General features: G+C 45.2%; 2 protein-coding genes across 4 annotated transcripts in view; one reads left to right on the top strand and one right to left on the bottom strand.

Annotated features, from left to right (window-relative positions):
• LOC147327522 (protein sidekick-1-like) overlaps nucleotides 1-17842 on the bottom strand; it is a 287609-nt gene that overhangs the window by 44232 nt on the left and 225535 nt on the right. For all 3 annotated transcript variants that reach the window (XM_086295202.1, XM_086295201.1, XM_086295203.1), the window contains 6 exons: nucleotides 17529-17644; nucleotides 14154-14349; nucleotides 13089-13187; nucleotides 11959-12150; nucleotides 7867-7988; nucleotides 7649-7761 (listed from right to left, as the gene is read on the bottom strand). In XM_086295202.1, the coding sequence (XP_086151328.1) occupies nucleotides 7649-7761; nucleotides 7867-7988; nucleotides 11959-12150; nucleotides 13089-13187; nucleotides 14154-14349; nucleotides 17529-17644 (838 nt within the window). The remainder of the gene's footprint in view (nucleotides 1-7648; nucleotides 7762-7866; nucleotides 7989-11958; nucleotides 12151-13088; nucleotides 13188-14153; nucleotides 14350-17528; nucleotides 17645-17842) is intronic.
• Nucleotides 633-2788, top strand: LOC147327523 (uncharacterized). Its single transcript, XM_086297553.1, has 3 exons — nucleotides 633-807; nucleotides 893-1569; nucleotides 1692-2788. The coding sequence occupies exons 2-3, from the start codon at nucleotides 1104-1106 to the stop codon at nucleotides 2786-2788; spliced, it is 1563 nt and encodes a 520-aa protein (XP_086153679.1). The 5' UTR covers nucleotides 633-807; nucleotides 893-1103.

A 17842-nucleotide genomic window follows, 5' to 3' on the forward strand; every position in this document is an offset into this window, starting at 1 on the left:
TTTGAGAACAGTGATACAAGTTTACATGGCTCATTATACTGCTCAAAACAACATTAGATAGATGGGTACATTGTGGTCATAAAGGTTGGCAACAATCCTCAGGTAGGCTGTGATGTTTGAGGGGCACCATTACACCATGACCAGCAGCCTGAACCAATGACACAAGGCAGGATGTATCCATGCTTTCACACTGTTTATGCCAAATTCTGATCATACCACCTGAGTGCCACAGCAGCATCATGCATGTTGTAGCTTCAGTTTCCTGTTTTTAGCTGACAGGAGTGGCTCAAGTGTGGCATTCTGCTGTTTGACGCAAAGTGTCTGATTATTCAAACAAATCCATCTGCCCCAACCATGGCACATTCAAAGTCACTTAAATCACATTCTTCACCATTCTGATGCTCCGTTTGAACTTCAGCAGGTGATCTTGACCTTTCTACATGTCATGTTTTGTTGCCATTTGATTGGTTGATTAGATATTTAGATTATTGTCAGGGTCCTGGGTCTGAGCAACCCAGGATCCCTGAGCAGTTATGTATTATTATTATTATTATTATTATTATTATTATTATTATTATTATTGTGTATTTTGGTGTTGCTCCCCCTTCCCTGTGCTTGTGTATATGTGTGTGTGTGGGTGGCTGAGCACTTGTTTATAGGCGGCGTCAGGCCTGGAGGGTGTGGCCCTGCAAGGGGACTGGCCACACCCGAAGCCACACACCTGCTGCTGATCAGGCCTCGTCGGGGGAGCTACTTAAGAGAGTCTTGGAGCTCCCACCGACGCGGGATCATTGCATGAGACTCCACGTTAGTCACCCTGTCTAAGTTTAGTCAGAAAGTGTATGCCTGCCATTTCTGAGTGTCCTGACAGCTGCGCTATTGTTTCCCGCAGGAAGAGCGTGGAAGGCACGGAGAGCAGCGAGCACCGGGGGGTGCTGACACGGGAGCAGAGAGCACACGGACTATTCACGGGAGACACGACACGGGAGTCTGGGAGAACACGGGGATTTATTGTTACGTTGTTTTCACTCTGTAAATAAACACTGTTTGTACATAGAGCACCGCGCCTGGGTCCTCCTTCCCCACTCCTTCCACGGTGTGCCATGCCATACCGTGACAGAATGATCCCGCCTCTAATGGACCCAGCGGTCTCCGAGGAGAGGCTCAGGAGGGAAGTTATGGACGAAGTGTACCACCTATGTGAGGTGTGGTGGGAGAAGCCAGCGGAAGGTTTGCGTCGCGCCGTGGAGAGGCGGCTGCAGGAGATGCTTTTTAAATTCCCCTGGCTGGTGGACTCCCTTAATGCAGTGGTCCTGGACTTCCTACTTTCCACCCTCCACCTCCACTCTCCTCCTCAGGCTGCCCACCAGCTCGGACAGCTGGTGGATTCACTGCCTGAGACGCCGGCCCCGACGCCGACACGGAAACGACGTTCGCGCCGCCAGCGTTCCTCACCGCAGCTAGATCCACAGACATCTCAACAGCCGGCTGTGGTGAGTCATATGGACAATTCATCGTCACTCACCTCAACTGTTTACTCTGGGGCTATGTTTATACGGTCAGCTGCCCGTCCGCTTTCGGCTCAGTTACCTGCTCAGCAGCCACCTGTAGCTGCGGCACAGCCAGCTGCCCAGCCGGTAGCCAAAGCGCAGCCCAGCTGGTCGCTGTACCTCAGCCAATCGCCCGGCTAGTGATCCAGCCGTCACCTGCTGAATCATCCCCCGCGACATCTACCTCACCGCTTACAGTTTCATCCTGTTCACCATCCACATCACACGCTCAGCCATCTTCTCCACCAGCGGCAGCCTCCATTCCACTACCCACTCCAGCGGCCTTGTCCGGAGAGAGCGACCTCACACGCGTCCAACGCCTGATGGACTGGGTAACTCACACCACCAACACAAGGGCAAGAGTGGTGGGATTAAACGCCATCGAGGCAATCCTGGAGGGAAACCCCTACCTCGGCCAGCTCAAGGGAGTTTCCGCCTGCCTTTGCACCCTGCATAAAGCCCGGGGGGTAGTGCAAGCTCGGGAAACCTCAGACTTCGTCCAGCTGCAGCAGGAGCTCAGCGAGCCGGAGGAGCTCAGCGAGCCCGAGCATGAGCTCAGCGAGCCCGAGCATGAGCTCAGCGAGCCCGAGCATGAGCTCAGCGAGCCGGAGGAGCTCAGCGAGCCCGAGCAGGAGCTCGGCGAGCCGGAGGAGCCCGGCGAGCCGGAGGAGCCCGCTCTGCCAGCTGAGGAGCTCAGCGAGCCGGAGGAGGAGCTCTCGCTGCGAGCGGAGGAGGAGCTCTCGCTGCCGGCCGAGGAGGAGCTCTCGCTGCCGGCCGAGGAGGAGCTCTCGCTGCCGGCCGAGGAGGGTCCCGCTCGGCCGGAGGTCAGCGGACCGGAGGGACCTCCACGTCTGGCGCGGCCTCCTCGCCGTCCACGTCCGATGCGTCCACGTCAGCGATCGGCGCGTCATGGACCTGGTGCCACGCCTCGCTGTTGCTCACCGGAGCAGCGACGTTGCCATCGGACCCGTGGCGGGCCACCAGAACCGTTCCGCCGCCACCGGACCCGTGGCAGGCCGCCGGAGGAGCAGCGCCGCCGCCACCGGACCCGTGGCAGGCCTCCTGAACTGTTTTGCTGCTGCTGCCGGACCCGGGGACGTCCGCCGGAGCTGCTACGTCGCCGCCGTTGGGCTCGAGGTAGGCCCCCTGAACTCTCTTGTTGTGTTGATGGGCCGCCTGTGACTGTTTGTGGCGTCTTTTCGTTTTCTTTTTGCACCGCTGCGGGATGCGCGGTCTGACTTTGGGACTGTGAACTGGGTCGGTTTGCTGTTTTGTGGTTTTTGCTTGTTTTGGTTCTGGCCCTCCGTCCTGGACCCCCCGCCGCCCGCCCTGGGTTGGTTGTGCTGTTTTTGTTTTTGTTTTGGGGTCGTCGGGAGCCGACCCTTAGAGGGGGGGGTACTGTCAGGGTCCTGGGTCTGAGCAACCCAGGATCCCTGAGCAGTTATGTATTATTATTATTATTATTATTATTATTATTATTATTGTTGTGTATTTTGGTGTTGCTCCCCCTTCCCTGTGCTTGTGTATATGTGTGTGTGTGGGTGGCTGAGCACTTGTTTATAGGCGGCGTCAGGCCTGGAGGGTGTGGCCCTGCAAGGGGACTGGCCACACCCGAAGCCACACACCTGCTGCTGATCAGGCCTCGTCGGGGGAGGTACTTAAGAGAGTCTTGGAGCTCCCACCGACGCGGGATCATTGCATGAGACTCCACGTTAGTCACCCTGTCTAAGTTTAGTCAGAAAGTGTATGCCTGCCATTTCTGAGTGTCCTGACAGCTGCGCTATTGTTTCCCGCAGGAAGAGCGTGGAAGGCACGGAGAGCAGCGAGCACCGGGGGGTGCTGACACGGGAGCAGAGAGCACACGGACTATTCACGGGAGACACGACACGGGAGTCTGGGAGAACACGGGGATTTATTGTTACGTTGTTTTCACTCTGTAAATAAACACTGTTTGTACATAGAGCACCGCGCCTGGGTCCTCCTTCCCCACTCCTTCCACGGTGTGCCATGCCATACCGTGACAGAATGATCCCGCCTCTAATGGACCCAGCGGTCTCCGAGGAGAGGCTCAGGAGGGAAGTTATGGACGAAGTGTACCACCTATGTGAGGTGTGGTGGGAGAAGCCAGCGGAAGGTTTGCGTCGCGCCGTGGAGAGGCGGCTGCAGGAGATGCTTTTTAAATTCCCCTGGCTGGTGGACTCCCTTAATGCAGTGGTCCTGGACTTCCTACTTTCCACCCTCCACCTCCACTCTCCTCCTCAGGCTGCCCACCAGCTCGGACAGCTGGTGGATTCACTGCCTGAGACGCCGGCCCCGACGCCGACACGGAAACGACGTTCGCGCCGCCAGCGTTCCTCACCGCAGCTAGATCCACAGACATCTCAACAGCCGGCTGTGGTGAGTCATATGGACAATTCATCGTCACTCACCTCAACTGTTTACTCTGGGGCTATGTTTATACGGTCAGCTGCCCGTCCGCTTTCGGCTCAGTTACCTGCTCAGCAGCCACCTGTAGCTGCGGCACAGCCAGCTGCCCAGCCGGTAGCCAAAGCGCAGCCCAGCTGGTCGCTGTACCTCAGCCAATCGCCCGGCTAGTGATCCAGCCGTCACCTGCTGAATCATCCCCCGCGACATCTACCTCACCGCTTACAGTTTCATCCTGTGAGTGACGGTGTGCCATGCCATACCGTGACAATTATGGGGTAGCTGAACAGAAGGACCTAATAAAGTGGCTGGTGAGTGCACATTAAAGACCAATAAACACGAGCAGGTCTGTGTCAAAAGTATCAGTCTTTATCCAACAGAGGGGAAAAATGTGGTTAATGTTATTTAAATCACATTGTAATGTCTGGTGAGTTTTTTAAGTTGCGGATGAAAGGATTCACACTGCGTCACGTGTGCATAAAGTAAGCAGGTTTTTGATTTTTGCCATCCAGTTGGTCTGAGCAGAGGGGAATACAATAATCCAATAAAACCCATCAATGGTGCTTCTGCCTCCACTATCAGAGCATCCCTTTGTTTACATTTGTGCTTTTATACTCTTAACAAAACTGGAATTTGGAATCTATGAAATTAAGATCTGACCCACTCCTGCTGCATACCAAGAGGTTTAAAATGAATGAAGCCTTGGTGGTTTAAATCAGCGAACAGTACAGATAACTTCAGGAGTTTGATCAACTACATCTGAAAAATTACATTTGTTTCTCTCACTTTTTTTGGAAATCCCTGGATTACATTGATATGTAATAATCCTTTCAGTTATGCAGCTATCAAAGTGCTGTAGTAGTGCTGTGGAAAATCATTTAAGAGACGTGTTTTGTGATTTTGGAGAGTCTGACTGTGTTCTATGATAATTCTCTGTGTCTGTGAGAAGATGTGGTCTAAGCAGATTTAGGCACAAATGAAATTTCATGCCAAAAAAGGTTCACACAAATTGAACTGTGCTGCCTAATCAGCATATAACCACACTTTCAGCTGTGCTCCTTCTTTGGGCAAACATGTTTGTCTGGTGCCAGAAAATTATCAAGCAGATGCAGATCCAAGAATACAGACTTTCAAAAACAGGCTTATTAAACCTCTATTAGCTGTGTGACCTGACAGATGAGCTGTTAGTGTGCCTGGTCACTGGTCACCAGCTGCCCAGACTGCTGTTGCATGTCTACTCGTTTTACCATATTTGTTGGAACCACATGTGTAGCTTAGGTTGGAGCACCGAGGGAGATGGAGGTTAATTGCACATGCGCTACTTGGATTTGTCATGGATTTTAATAAATCAGATGTGCTTCAGCTAAATTTCTGGTTATATTCAAAATTTTCATTGAAAACATATCAGACATACAAATATCTCTGCTGTGGGAAGAATTTAAGGAATCAGTAGAGGCTGACTGATATGGCATTTTCAAAAGCAGTACTGTTATTAGAGGATTTGAAAGTCTCATACTTGGATACTTCGGCTGATATATTTTTCTTTCTGGCACACAAAACAGAATGGCTCCCAAGGCTAGTGGTTTACACATTTGCCAAACAAGTAAAAGATTCCTAGTTTGACCCAATGAAGGAGCCACAAATCCCTTTGTGTCAGTAAGGACATCCAGTGTAAAAATGTTACCTAATCAAACCTACCGTGTTGAACCCCTGTGAATAAGGGAGCAGCTGAAAGTAGCTTACACTAAACAAACAGATTTCTCTAACATTTGTGTATTTATTTTAGACAGTACACTTTATAAGTTAACTTGTTTTATAGATACAGCGAGGGATGACTCCTTTACGCTCTGAATGATTCGGATCAGCTGGTTGTTGTGTTAGTGGCATTCCAAACACTTGTTGCTAGCAGGGAAGTTGTACAACACCCTCTGGTGGACAAACCATCCAACATCAATGCTGATAACATGGCTGAAGGGTGTTTCTCCTGTTTTCTTTATTTTTTAAACCAGTCATTATAAATACAGATACTGACATATCAGCCAATAGCTAATACAGCGTGGCAATATCAGCCTGCTGATAAATCAGGTACATTTAGAGCTGAATAAAAACCAGGACAGGCAACTTTACCTTGCTTAGTTTTTTGCAAAAACACTAAACTCGTAAAACATTGTTTTATGTCCTGATATTAGACCCAATCCTGCAATCTTATCAAGCTACCTGCAAGCTCACAGCAATAGAGGAGTTGCTGCTGAGTGGTTGACTGAGACCACTGGACACTGAGTGTGTGTCAGAGAGAATTACATTTACCACTCAAGGTCCAGTTGTTGTATGAACTCATAATTCATATTTTGCCAATAAAAAAGCTCTATTGGTGAGAGAAAGATACCTCCTTCTGTTAGGGGCATTTCTCTCTGAGTAATGTTAGCGTTTCTGTCCTAAACAAACCCTCTTCTTTATGCTTTTATTGGAGATGAGGACGGGGGCCAAATGCACAAGTTCCAAATATTGGGGGACACATACCCAGAAAATTACAGCTGCAAATCAAAACAAGAAAACAAACAAAAAAAACTGTACTTGCACATTTTTTAAATGTATGTCAGACATCCACATGTAACTTTACTGAAGAGGAAGCAAAACTTACTGAATGGAGCACAGATTAACAACCATTTCAGTTTTCTGTGCTCAGATCAAATTTGTCCCATCTCATATATATATATATGATATTTCTTTCAGTATTTTGATCTGGAACTCTCCGCCAGAGTTTGTTTAGTTGACTGATGGTGCCACGTATTCAGTCAGTAAAAGTGACATAAGAAAGCAGAGCCATTAGGGAGTATTTGTTACTTTTGTAACTTCTAAAAGAAGCCGTGCTTCTGTGTGGCTTTGAACGATAAACCGTGGGAGCGTGCAGGTTGTGTAAGAGGCTATATCTTTGAGTTTTTGTCCCTGTATTGGGAGATAGAGAGCAGGGTGTAAAGAGGGACTTAAAGCAGGGGATAAGAAATACTGACAAGTGCATCACTTCATCTAACGTCCCAATGGTGTCGCCTGTGACAACATAATCCCTGTGAGTGTACAGCGCGTGCATACACACACTGCAATCCCATTACAGATGAAGGCCGAGATACAGAGAGCAAGAGGACGGCATGGTCAGATTGCCCGATAAATAGAGAAGATAGGCAGACAAATAGCTAGAGAAGGAGAAGGAAAGAGCGAGAGAGAGTGAGAGGGGGAAGAGTTGCTGCTGTTCAGAATGGCGATTGATCACATACACAAAATACAAGCTCCCCCTGAGGAGGGATTACAGACACTCCGCTGTCCTCCTCCATTTCCTCCTCTCCTCGTCTCTAATCCCTTTGTCTCGTCTTCTCTTTAATGTGTTCTGCTGCCCTTCCCACTTTCTGATCACCTCTTTTCTCCCCGTCCTCATCCTTCTCCTTCCCTCTGGCTAGTTGCAGGAGGGTAATAAGGATCTGCATGCAGCAGCTGTGAAGGTGCTGACAAACAGAAAAGTCTCAGATGGAACTGTCTCTCTGTGTGTCTGTGTGATTTATCTAACTTCTGAGCCCAGCAATACAGCAGAACCTGGTGCAGAGTGAGATGTGTTTGAGGAAGCTGTTGATTATATGTGTGTGTGCAGGTGGTAGCGTGGGATATGTGTGTTTGCTGCTCACCTGTACTGAGTGAAAGGAGTGAGGTCTGGGATTTCCAGAGTGTCTGCATCTGGCTGGTTGTCTTTTTGGTACACAACTTTCCACTCCTCCTCTTTTCCATCATCCTTCACCACCTGTTGAAAAGGTAATCAGATGGAAGACAGTTTCTCTTTTGCTTGATTTGTCAATAAGAGCTGACCACAAAAGTGTGCATGCAACACAAACACAGTCACACGCACCTGTCCTTCAACTATCCACCGTGATATGGCAGTCTTGCCATCAGGACCGGGTCGAAATCTCACCGTTGCGGTCCGAGGGCTGATGTTGGAGATGACTAAGTTTGAAGGAGCACCAGGAAGTTCTGCAGATAGAAAACAGAAAAAACAGTGCTTTAGCCTATATGCAGATAGTGCTTGCAAGATACCTGTCACTGCTGCATATTATTGATAATCATGCAGATATGTAAAACATTTACTGGAAAAAAAGATTATTACATGTTCCTTTTTAATGAGAACAGAAGTCTGTGTATGGCTTTAAGATGTCTTAAATATTCACTGGCAATTTCGTTAGGTATAACTTTTCGACTAGTCATTAAAACAAATATTTAGGCAGCCGATCACATGGCAGCAACTCAGTGCATTTATGCATGTAGACATGGTTAAGATGTTTACTTGATGAGTTCCAACCAAGCGTCAGAACAGGAAAGAAAAGTGATTTAAGTGGCTTTGCATATGCTATGGTTGTTTGTGCCAGACGGGCTGGTATGTGCAATTTTCCCACAGAATGATCTCTAGTGTTTAAAGAGAATGGTCTGAAAAAGAGAAAATATCCAGCAAGTTCAGCTCTCTGGGTGAAAACACCTTGTTGATACTAATGGCCATACTGCTTTGAGCTGCGAGGACGGCAACAGGAACTCATAAACCACTTGTTACAACCAAGGTATGCAGAAGAATGTACGACACGACGAACGTTAAAGCAGACGAGTTGCAGCAGAACAAGACCACACCAGGTGCCCGTTCTGGTAGCTACAGACAGAAAACTGGGGCTACAATTTGCATTGGATCAGCAAAAGTGTACAATGGAAGGAACAGGATTTGAACAGAAAGTGAATTTGGTGTAAACAACATGAAAGCATGGCTCCATCCTGCTTGTATAAACAGTTTCAGCTGCAGGTGGTGGTGCAATGGCGGGGGATATTCTCTTGGCACACTTAACCACAGCGTACCCATCTTCTGATGGCAATTTCAGCAGGAAAACACACCATGTCACAAAGCTCAAACCATCTCAAACTGGTTTATTGAACATAACAATGAGTTCACTGTTCTCAAATGGCCTCCACACTCAATTGAACAGAGTACCCCTGAGATGTGATGATGTGGAAAAGGAGATTTGTATTACAAATGTCGAGCTGAGAAATTTGTAAAAAGTTTGTGAGACTATCACAGCATGGCCCAAAATCTCCGAGGAATAGTTCACCTTATTCTGAAGGCAACCCACCGGTATTAACAAGGTGTAACTAATAAAGTGGCCAGTGGATTTAGATTTGAGGAAAGAAAACTAAAACACCTCCTACTGCAGGTGCTGCGATAACCACATAAATACACATCCAGTTAGAGACCTGTGTTTTGTCCAAACAGTAAAGGACACATGGACAAATGAATGAATTGTCCACGGCATGGAAGAAGACTGATTGTAGGATTGAAGATTCTGGATTGTAAATAAGAGCAGAATAAAAAATATATTAACACTGAAATGTTTTTATCTGCAAACAGATACAAATATGTAAAATGGCATAACTGACAAAAACATGTCTGAGAATTGCCACATGGCTAATGTGAGATAGAAAAAAAGAAGCATGAATCATGCTGCCAAGTACGAAAGCCAAAAAAATTCCTCCAGTACTTTTAATGTTTCCATGTTTGACCATACAAAAGTATGATTAAAAAGGTTGTTGTTAACTAAAGTACAAGAATCTCTGCATTTTTTTCTCTCTCAGAAGAATTCAGTCCAAATTTCCAAGGTCAATAACACAATGCAGTGAGACAGTGACACAGCACAGCAGTGGAGGTAAGATGAAGGTTTCAATATGTCCCATATAAAGTCTCTAAATGTCAAAATAGGCTGAATTCTTATGACAGTATTGTGGGAGGGCAATGACAAAAGTGAGAATCTGACTTGGTGGAGATGACCACCCCCACCTGTACACTCCAGCAGCAGCCAGTCAATCAGCAAAGTACAGAACTGCAGAGCTTATCTGACAAAATGTAGCTGGAACCTAAAGGATTTCAGTTTTGCTGTTTATTTTCTCTTCCCCCCCCAAAAAATATCAATGATTAACTGTGGAAACATCAACTTTAAAAAGCTTTTGGCTGTGATGATAACTTGTCTCGGCAAAGCTAATTAGACAGTAATTGTCATCCCCAACTGGCAAATGCTACACACTTGAAAGCAAAGCGTGACAGTATCAATAACTGCAAGAAAGAATAATTGGAAATCAACTATTTCATCTAACAGCACAAAAGAAATTCTCTGACAATAAAAAATCACTGATGTGGCCCAAGTTTGTTCAGCGACAACAAAACACGGCCGACTAAAAGTCTAAAAAGTTGCTTCTGTCTTACTCAGAATGAGAGCCGAGCTGAATCTGGCCGACAACAACCACAAAACAACTATTATTTTCTCCCTGTGGTGAGTTTTCTTTTTTAAAACCTTGAATAAATCACAGAGGAATAATGATACGTTTTGTATGCACAATTCAAGCAGAACTAAATATTCCTATTAAAGGTTTTTACAGCTCCACCTTTCAAATGCCACACGCGCACACTCACACGTTTTATAGCTTGGAATAGACTTCTTCACTGACAGCTGTTGAATTGAACTGCCATTGGTCTGGCAGGCGGCACATATGACAACGGCTCGGAAGACGGCGTCTGAAAATCCGCTCGTTTTAATCAGGAGCTAACAGATAAAATATGTGACAGCTTGTTTCTGTTAATGAAATTGGCATAATCAAAAATCATCACAATCCACTTTGCTTCTAAATTATCTCACTCAATCAAGACCGAGCACTTTAGAGCCTCTTTTCAAACACTTCTCTCGGCTGTGTTTGCTTAATACTTGGTACCTCTGGACGGCGTGATCCGCTGTAATCCATCCAATTCTGTTGCAAGCGCCGTGTTTGCCGAACACAACAAAATACACGTTTGTAAAGCCGACGCGTTAAGCCAAATGGCGTAAATCGGACAGATTTCGAAGAATACCTGAGAGGATTCCTCATTGAAACGGGACAACAAAACAACCGTCCAACCGTTGTGGAAACAAGGCATCATTTAGTCTGGATACAGTGCGGTTCATGTGTGCACCGCAAGACAAATTACAGCTATCAGCAAACTCTGCTCTGTAAATGCACGCAGCAAACTTGTAAGGGTTATATGTGGAAATGTTGATATCAGCTGCCTCGCGCAGATGAATGACAAAACTCCATGAATATATGAATAAATAAACAAGACAAGAATCTATACTCTGTGGATCTCTCTCTTCCTCTCTCGCTCTCTCGCTGCTCATTCTTTAGTTCTTTTTCCCCACCTAATATTCAGCCCTTCGTCTTTCCTTCAGTCTTTTGCTTTCATGAATTAATGAATAACCTCCAAATCTGAACTGTCTGTATCCATCTTGCTTTCACTTTTTCTTCTTTTATTCATAAATTAGTAATCAGAAAATGTTAGGACAAAAATCCCGCTGTATGAGCTGTGTTTTTTTCTCCATTCTCCCACACTTTGCTTTCCGCCTCTGAGTCCATTTCTGAGACACTTTGGTCTTCGACTCTTTGGAGATTGGATTTTCTCATGTTTTCTGTTCTTCCCTCATTATGTTCCTCCATCTTCTTCTTTTTCCCCCTTCTTCAGTCCTGCTCTTTGATTGTCTCTTGCCCTCTCTCTTCCATTGCTGCATTTCTTCCACTTTGCCATTTGCAGTTAATCAGCGCTAATAATGATTGCAACTTGGCCTAAGTCCAAACGCACAGAACACACAGACACACACACACAATTGCAGCTTACACTAAAGCACTCTCTGAGATGCTGTAAATGACCGGCTCTTGTGTGTGACTGTGTTTGTCGATGTGTGCGCTCGCTGTGTGGGTGATGATTCATGGATTCACAGTAACAGCTACTTATCAGCCTGAGGGAAGACAATGGCATCGCAACAGCTCATCACTCATATTTACTCGGCTCCACACACACAAACAGACACACACACCCCCAGATACACACACATGAAAAACAGTTTTTAACATCCGCTGTCACAGGCATCGGTGCGTTTATTTATTGTACCTGGTGGGACCCCGGTGGAGATGGTGGAGGATGTGACCACGCCCCGTCCTGCAGCAGTGAGCGCAGCCACTTGTATTGTGTACACGGTGGTGGAGGTGAGGCCGGTCAGCTGGTACTGCAGGGTGGAGTTGGGCAAGGAGCGTTCCTCGCGACTTGACTCCACATTCGGCACTTCCCACCACAGCATGTAACCTGCGGGGTGTAGCGCACACGCTGGGTTAATAAAGGCGCATATAGACACAAGCAGACACAAGTACACACACAAGCACGTGTGCAAAAGCGCACACACGTACAAATAATGAGAGGTGCAGAGCCATAAAGGAGAGGAGAGTACAGAAGGGGTAACTCCAGTCAAAATCCTGTCTGTCCCATCGCATCTTTGCAGTCATGCATCACACTCCACCTTCAAATGTGTGTGTGAGTGAGGCCATTTGTGTGTAAAGCCCCGGAGAGAGTGAATGGTCCCTCATCTGTCTCCCTGCTCACCAGGTGCTGGATGAAAAGCAGGTTGAGGAGAAAAGAGTAAATGTGCAAGGTGACCTTGATTGAATACCCATTTTCTCACTCCTCTGAGTGTGTATGCTGACTGGAAAGCCACTGCTCCCTGTGCTGTCGGGTTGTGGTCCTGTGGTGGAGGTGCTGGATGAATGTTGGACAACAACACAAAGACACAAACGTGTAATGTAGAGTTATCGCTTAATTCACAGCAGCTTGTTGTGTTCCCCATTGACTAACAGAGCCAAGGAGGAAGTAGGGCTAAATTAATCTGGGGGAAAGTGCCTTGAGCTCTGCGATGTGCTGCACAAACAAGACCACGGGTGTTGGGAGGCGTGGGATGAGGGCATGTTCGAGACAAAAAGAGGAGACAAGCTGCAAAGGGAAAGGATTAGCTGATGATGAATCAGTTACACACAAACGTCTTCTTAGAGATGGGGGACAGTAAGAGACTAAGTGGAGGAAACTGAAGAAACTATAAAGAGAGGGGATGCTTTTATAAATTCACTTAGATTGGTCATTTGAGAAGATTACTTATCTCATCAAAAATGTGGGTAAAGGGGGGAAATTATTAGAGGCTATCTGCAGTTTTGTTTTGCTCCTTTAATTTTACTGTCATGTTGCAAAGATCTAACCGGTGATGATGCCGTTCTTATCTTCAGGTTCTGCCCAGCTGACTCTGAGCGATGTGTCCAAGATTTCAGTGAAGCTTAGACGGCGAACACGTCCAGGGGCTGAAAAACAAAACACACATATACACACGCACAGTGATGTGGATCAGGCAATTTTTGATTGCAAACAAGCACACATCTCTGTCGTACACAGCATATTACCTATGGCCTATGACTTCACAAGCCTCTTCCTAATCACATTGACCAACACACAGACACACACACATACACACACACACACAGGTGGGTGCAACCCTGCCATTTCTCATTTCATCAATCGCTCTCTAACCCCTTCTCCCTGCAGAGCGATTAAGCTATTCATCTGAGACATTCAATAACTCTCATACACTCATACTCGTGCACACACACACACACAAACACACACACAGGCGGATGCAAAAAGCTATCATCAAGCAAGAATTACACCCACCGTTAACCCTGCCGACACGCCCAGCAACCAATCAATAACTGGCCACTGCTGTGTATGTGTGTATGTGTGTACGGTACATATGGCTACTAATATCCCTTTCCCACTCAATAATTACTGGTTGGTAATAATTGCTCGTCTGTCTGCCTATAGGCTATTGTGTTTATTTGATGGAGTGATGGTGTGCATGTGCACTTGTAGCTGGGAGTTGCAGCTATTATGTTTATCCATGGAACAGTGGGCTATAAATACCACTAAGCCTGAAAACATATGAGTCAATTCCCTTTAGAAAGACACAACGTAGAGAAAAAAATAAATAAATAAAAGGGAACCGGGAGACGTCCGGGGAAACTAAGAACAAAGAAATTAAAAATGAGTGAAAGGCAACTAAGAGCCTGAAAGAAAGCAGTGAGTGCAGGTGTATTGTGTTTGCTGGGTATTGTGTACACAGCTGTGTATCACACTGATAAAAACAGCTGGACTGAACGGAGAGCTAGCTAATGCACTTTTATTATTATTCACAGGGGAGTTCTTTGTGTTGTTTGCTGGCTTTATTCACGCTGTTGCTCATGTGTTGTGTCTGTGCATGTGTGAATACTCACTGTCCTCATGCGTCTGCACCAGAGTGGGCGGGCTACGGGGACCATCTCCAGGCGTTGTGAAGCAGAGGGTAGAGCCATAGTACCAGGTGAATTTCTTGAGGCCGCTGACCAACCCTGTGTGGCGTGAACTGGGGTAGTCTGGGGTGATGGTTACTATAGTAACGTCCTCTGGAGACTGCTCTGGCCACACTAGCAGCTGTGGTAAATTAGAAAAATTGTCATTAGTGACAGCAATAATAGTCAATGAATCCAACGTAAGTCCAGCAGGTCACCCCAGAACCCGAACTGTCCATCAGAGTTATATTTCCACTATTTTTGTCATTTATTTTGACTCAGCAGCTCCAGGCTACTGGATCCATTATTGGGAGCGCATTTATGAAAGAAAACTTATTTGTACCACAGTATGGGACACAGTGGATCTTTTCAAATTAGAATGATACCCGAGAGTTTTTGTCATTAAAGTTTAAAACTGCCAAATGCTACTGGCAAATCTGACAAACAACTAAACAATAAACATGTTTTATTCTCGAGAAAAGTTATTTGCATTCCAAACAAGCATACTTTTTATTTATCAGTGTAGCACTTCTAAAGTCTTGCCAGCAGGCCGTTGTCAATCACAGCAGCATCTGAGGATATACGCTAAGTTTGATAATCAGTCTAACTAAATGCCTAATGAAAGGTTAATTCATCTTTATAGTGAGACTTCATTTATATTCAGAACCCACTGCAGCCTGGCTTGTATTATTGCTTTAACCACAAAAACAAACAGTGAAAAGCAAACACTCACATATTCATAATGAGAGATAAGCCACGGGCAACACTATGATGGGGTGCCCATATTGATAGACCCTAATGAAAAAATAAATAACTGGCTAAAATGTGGACAGAACTGAATCTGAATGCAAAGCTGCATCTGAACTGTGCTTTGTACAGATGAAACCAAAGTGGAGATGTTTGGCACGATGCCATAATTGTGAAAAATAAACCAAAAACCCCCACAGCATATCAGCACAAACACCTCAGTCATGATTTGGGATTATTCTGCAGTCACAGGACCTGAGCACCTTGCAGTCACTGAGTCCATCAACTCCTCTGTACTGTATACCAAAGTATTCTACAGTCAATTTGAGTCCATCTGTCTGACAGCTACAGCTTCACAAATCTGCAACAGAAAGGCTGAAAAAGTAAAGAACCAAGGTGTTGCAATGGCCCAGTCAAAGTCCAGAGAGCTGTCCATAAATGAATACCCACAAACCTCAATGAACTGAGGCAACGCTGTAAAGAAGAATGGACCAAACTTCTGCACAATAATGTCAGAGGCCAATAAAGTCATAGAGAAAACAATGCTGCACAAGCTGCTGTCCTGTGGTAGTACACAACTGTCCACAATGGAGTCACAAAATGTCGAACCGAAATCAAGGTGAAGACCACATTTTCAGATATGTGCAGTAATAATGACTGCTAAGTGTGGCTCTGAACGTCAACATGCCATTGAGGCCGGAGGCCTCTATATGTCAGCATTTGATGACTGAAAAAACTCTGACCTGCATGCACAATGCCTCGCTGCTCTGTTGTCTTTGTGAGCTCTGCGATGTGCTGCCTCAAAGGTTCAAGGCTTTTTTTTTTAGGTTACAGTATTTTCTCTTATAGCTACACTGTTAATTGGACAACATGCTTGTGTCTAATGTCACATCGTGCTACCAGCATCGATGCAACTTTTTCCACTCAGTTACTACTGTGCATGAACAGCACATCTGCTATTTATTCAGAGAAAATGTCTCATGCTTGTTAACCATGCTGGTTTTTGGGGTGTTGTGGATTATAGCAGCACATCCTCTTGACATTACTTACTTACATGTTTCACTTAAAACAGCACAGTGGGACAAGCTTTCCAAAAACTCACCTCTATAGCTCCGTGGATCTAAACGCATTAAGTGAAAAAGAAATCTTTCAGATTACTACAGTAAAGGATCTGCTGTGCACATTGTATCACATCTAGCTGCAACAGGACACCAGCTCAAAAAAGCTTTGCTTTTCCTCCTAAAGGGTGCACCACTGCACCCAGTGTGTCACAGTAAAACAGCATTTTCTATGTTTTCAATTATAATTCTACTGTATTATCTGCACAGTACAGTGCAGTGGAGTAAGAGTGCTGATGTGGCATCCTCGAGCTCACTTTCAAAGGGTGCTGGGATGATTGGGTTTTCTGTTGATAATGTGTGTGTGTGTGTGTGTGTGTGTGTGTGTGTGTGTGTGTGTGTGTGTGTGTGTGTGTGTGTAAAGGTGTGTATTTAGAAGTGGGTTGCAATGGAAATGCATATTTTTGTCGTATAGAGATGACGTGTTTGACAGACAGGAAGGAATGAGTGAAGATACTTTCAAGGACAAGTAAATAAAAGACATGAAACTCATTAGAAGTGTCTGGTTCTTTATCTGGCTGAGAGTTTTGAGCTACATTATTAAGGGCATTGTATATAGTCAGTGATCTGTGGGGGTTAGGGTGGGGTGAAATGAGATGAAGCTTTGCTTCATATCCTCTTTTAATTAATATCATTATCAACTGCCCCTCTAAGCAGCACAACACACCCAAAGAAGCACACCCACGTGCACGGCAGCACTCACAGGCTGCAGTGGCAACATCAGAGAGTAACATCCAAAAGATGGAAAGCCATATAGTATTTATCAACCAATATTCCCACTCTAAAACAGACCCAGTGACGCAAAGCTACAATGATGTGTTTTCTTTGTCATCTTAATCAGTTCCTTAGGGGTTGGCTGCTACAATGAAGAGAAAAATAAATTGCCGACCAGAACTACATAAAGATCCCTCACGATATTCAGTCATTTTCTCTCACACGTCCCCATTTCCCTGCTTCTTTATTACCATTATTATTATGATCTTCTCTCTCTCTCCATATTTTCTTGGCATCCACTAATATTTCCCCTTTTTTAATCCCTTCTTTTATTTTTTGCTCCATCAGTAATTTTCTTCTTCTTGGAATCGACCCCGTGCTTGACTTGGATTACGACTTGGAGTAAACAAGAACACAGGAGCAGAGAGAAGAACATGACCTCTGAGCTGAACTCCATTTCTTTTCCAAACTTCAATTATTAAAATAGTAAATAAAATATTGAGTAATCTGTTTTTCTTCATTCTGTTTTTGAGAGTCAGGTCAAAGTCAGTCATGGGCAAACTTCAGTTTGTGTAGAAACAAAACGTAAAGATAGAGGATGACATTGGACATTTAAAAGAGTTATTTGGTCCTTCCAATATTTTATGAAATATTTCATTTTAAAGAAATTTGTCAACACATCAAAAACTGACTTAAAATGTAAGAAAAAAGAATAAGCAGTGAAGCATATTCAGAGACTTACCTTGTACCCCTGGTTGATGCCATTAATGAATTGCTGAGGTGGAGGGTTCCAAGTGAATTGGATAGTAGTTGAATTTATAGCAACAACTTGGACTTCCTGCGGAGGTGCTGTGGGAACTGAAGGCAGAGACAAAAACAGGGATGCTTAACTGCAACAGGTTCACCAAGAGGAAGGTTGTGTTTTTATATAGTGAAAAAAACATTATTAAGACTTGTAGGCCCAAGCTGCAGAACTGTTCTTTTTTGTTTTGCTTTTTCTTTTTAAATAAGTGGTAGCTGTAAAAATATGAACCCGCACCACAGTTCAATGATTTA

The sequence above is a fragment of the Aulonocara sp. 'chitande type north' Nkhata Bay genome, linkage group LG6 (assembly GCF_057382095.1).
Source record: "Aulonocara sp. 'chitande type north' Nkhata Bay isolate Kocher_YH1m ecotype deep benthic linkage group LG6, A_spYH_male_GT1.1, whole genome shotgun sequence".
Classification (NCBI taxonomy): domain Eukaryota; kingdom Metazoa; phylum Chordata; class Actinopteri; order Cichliformes; family Cichlidae; genus Aulonocara; species Aulonocara sp. 'chitande type north' Nkhata Bay.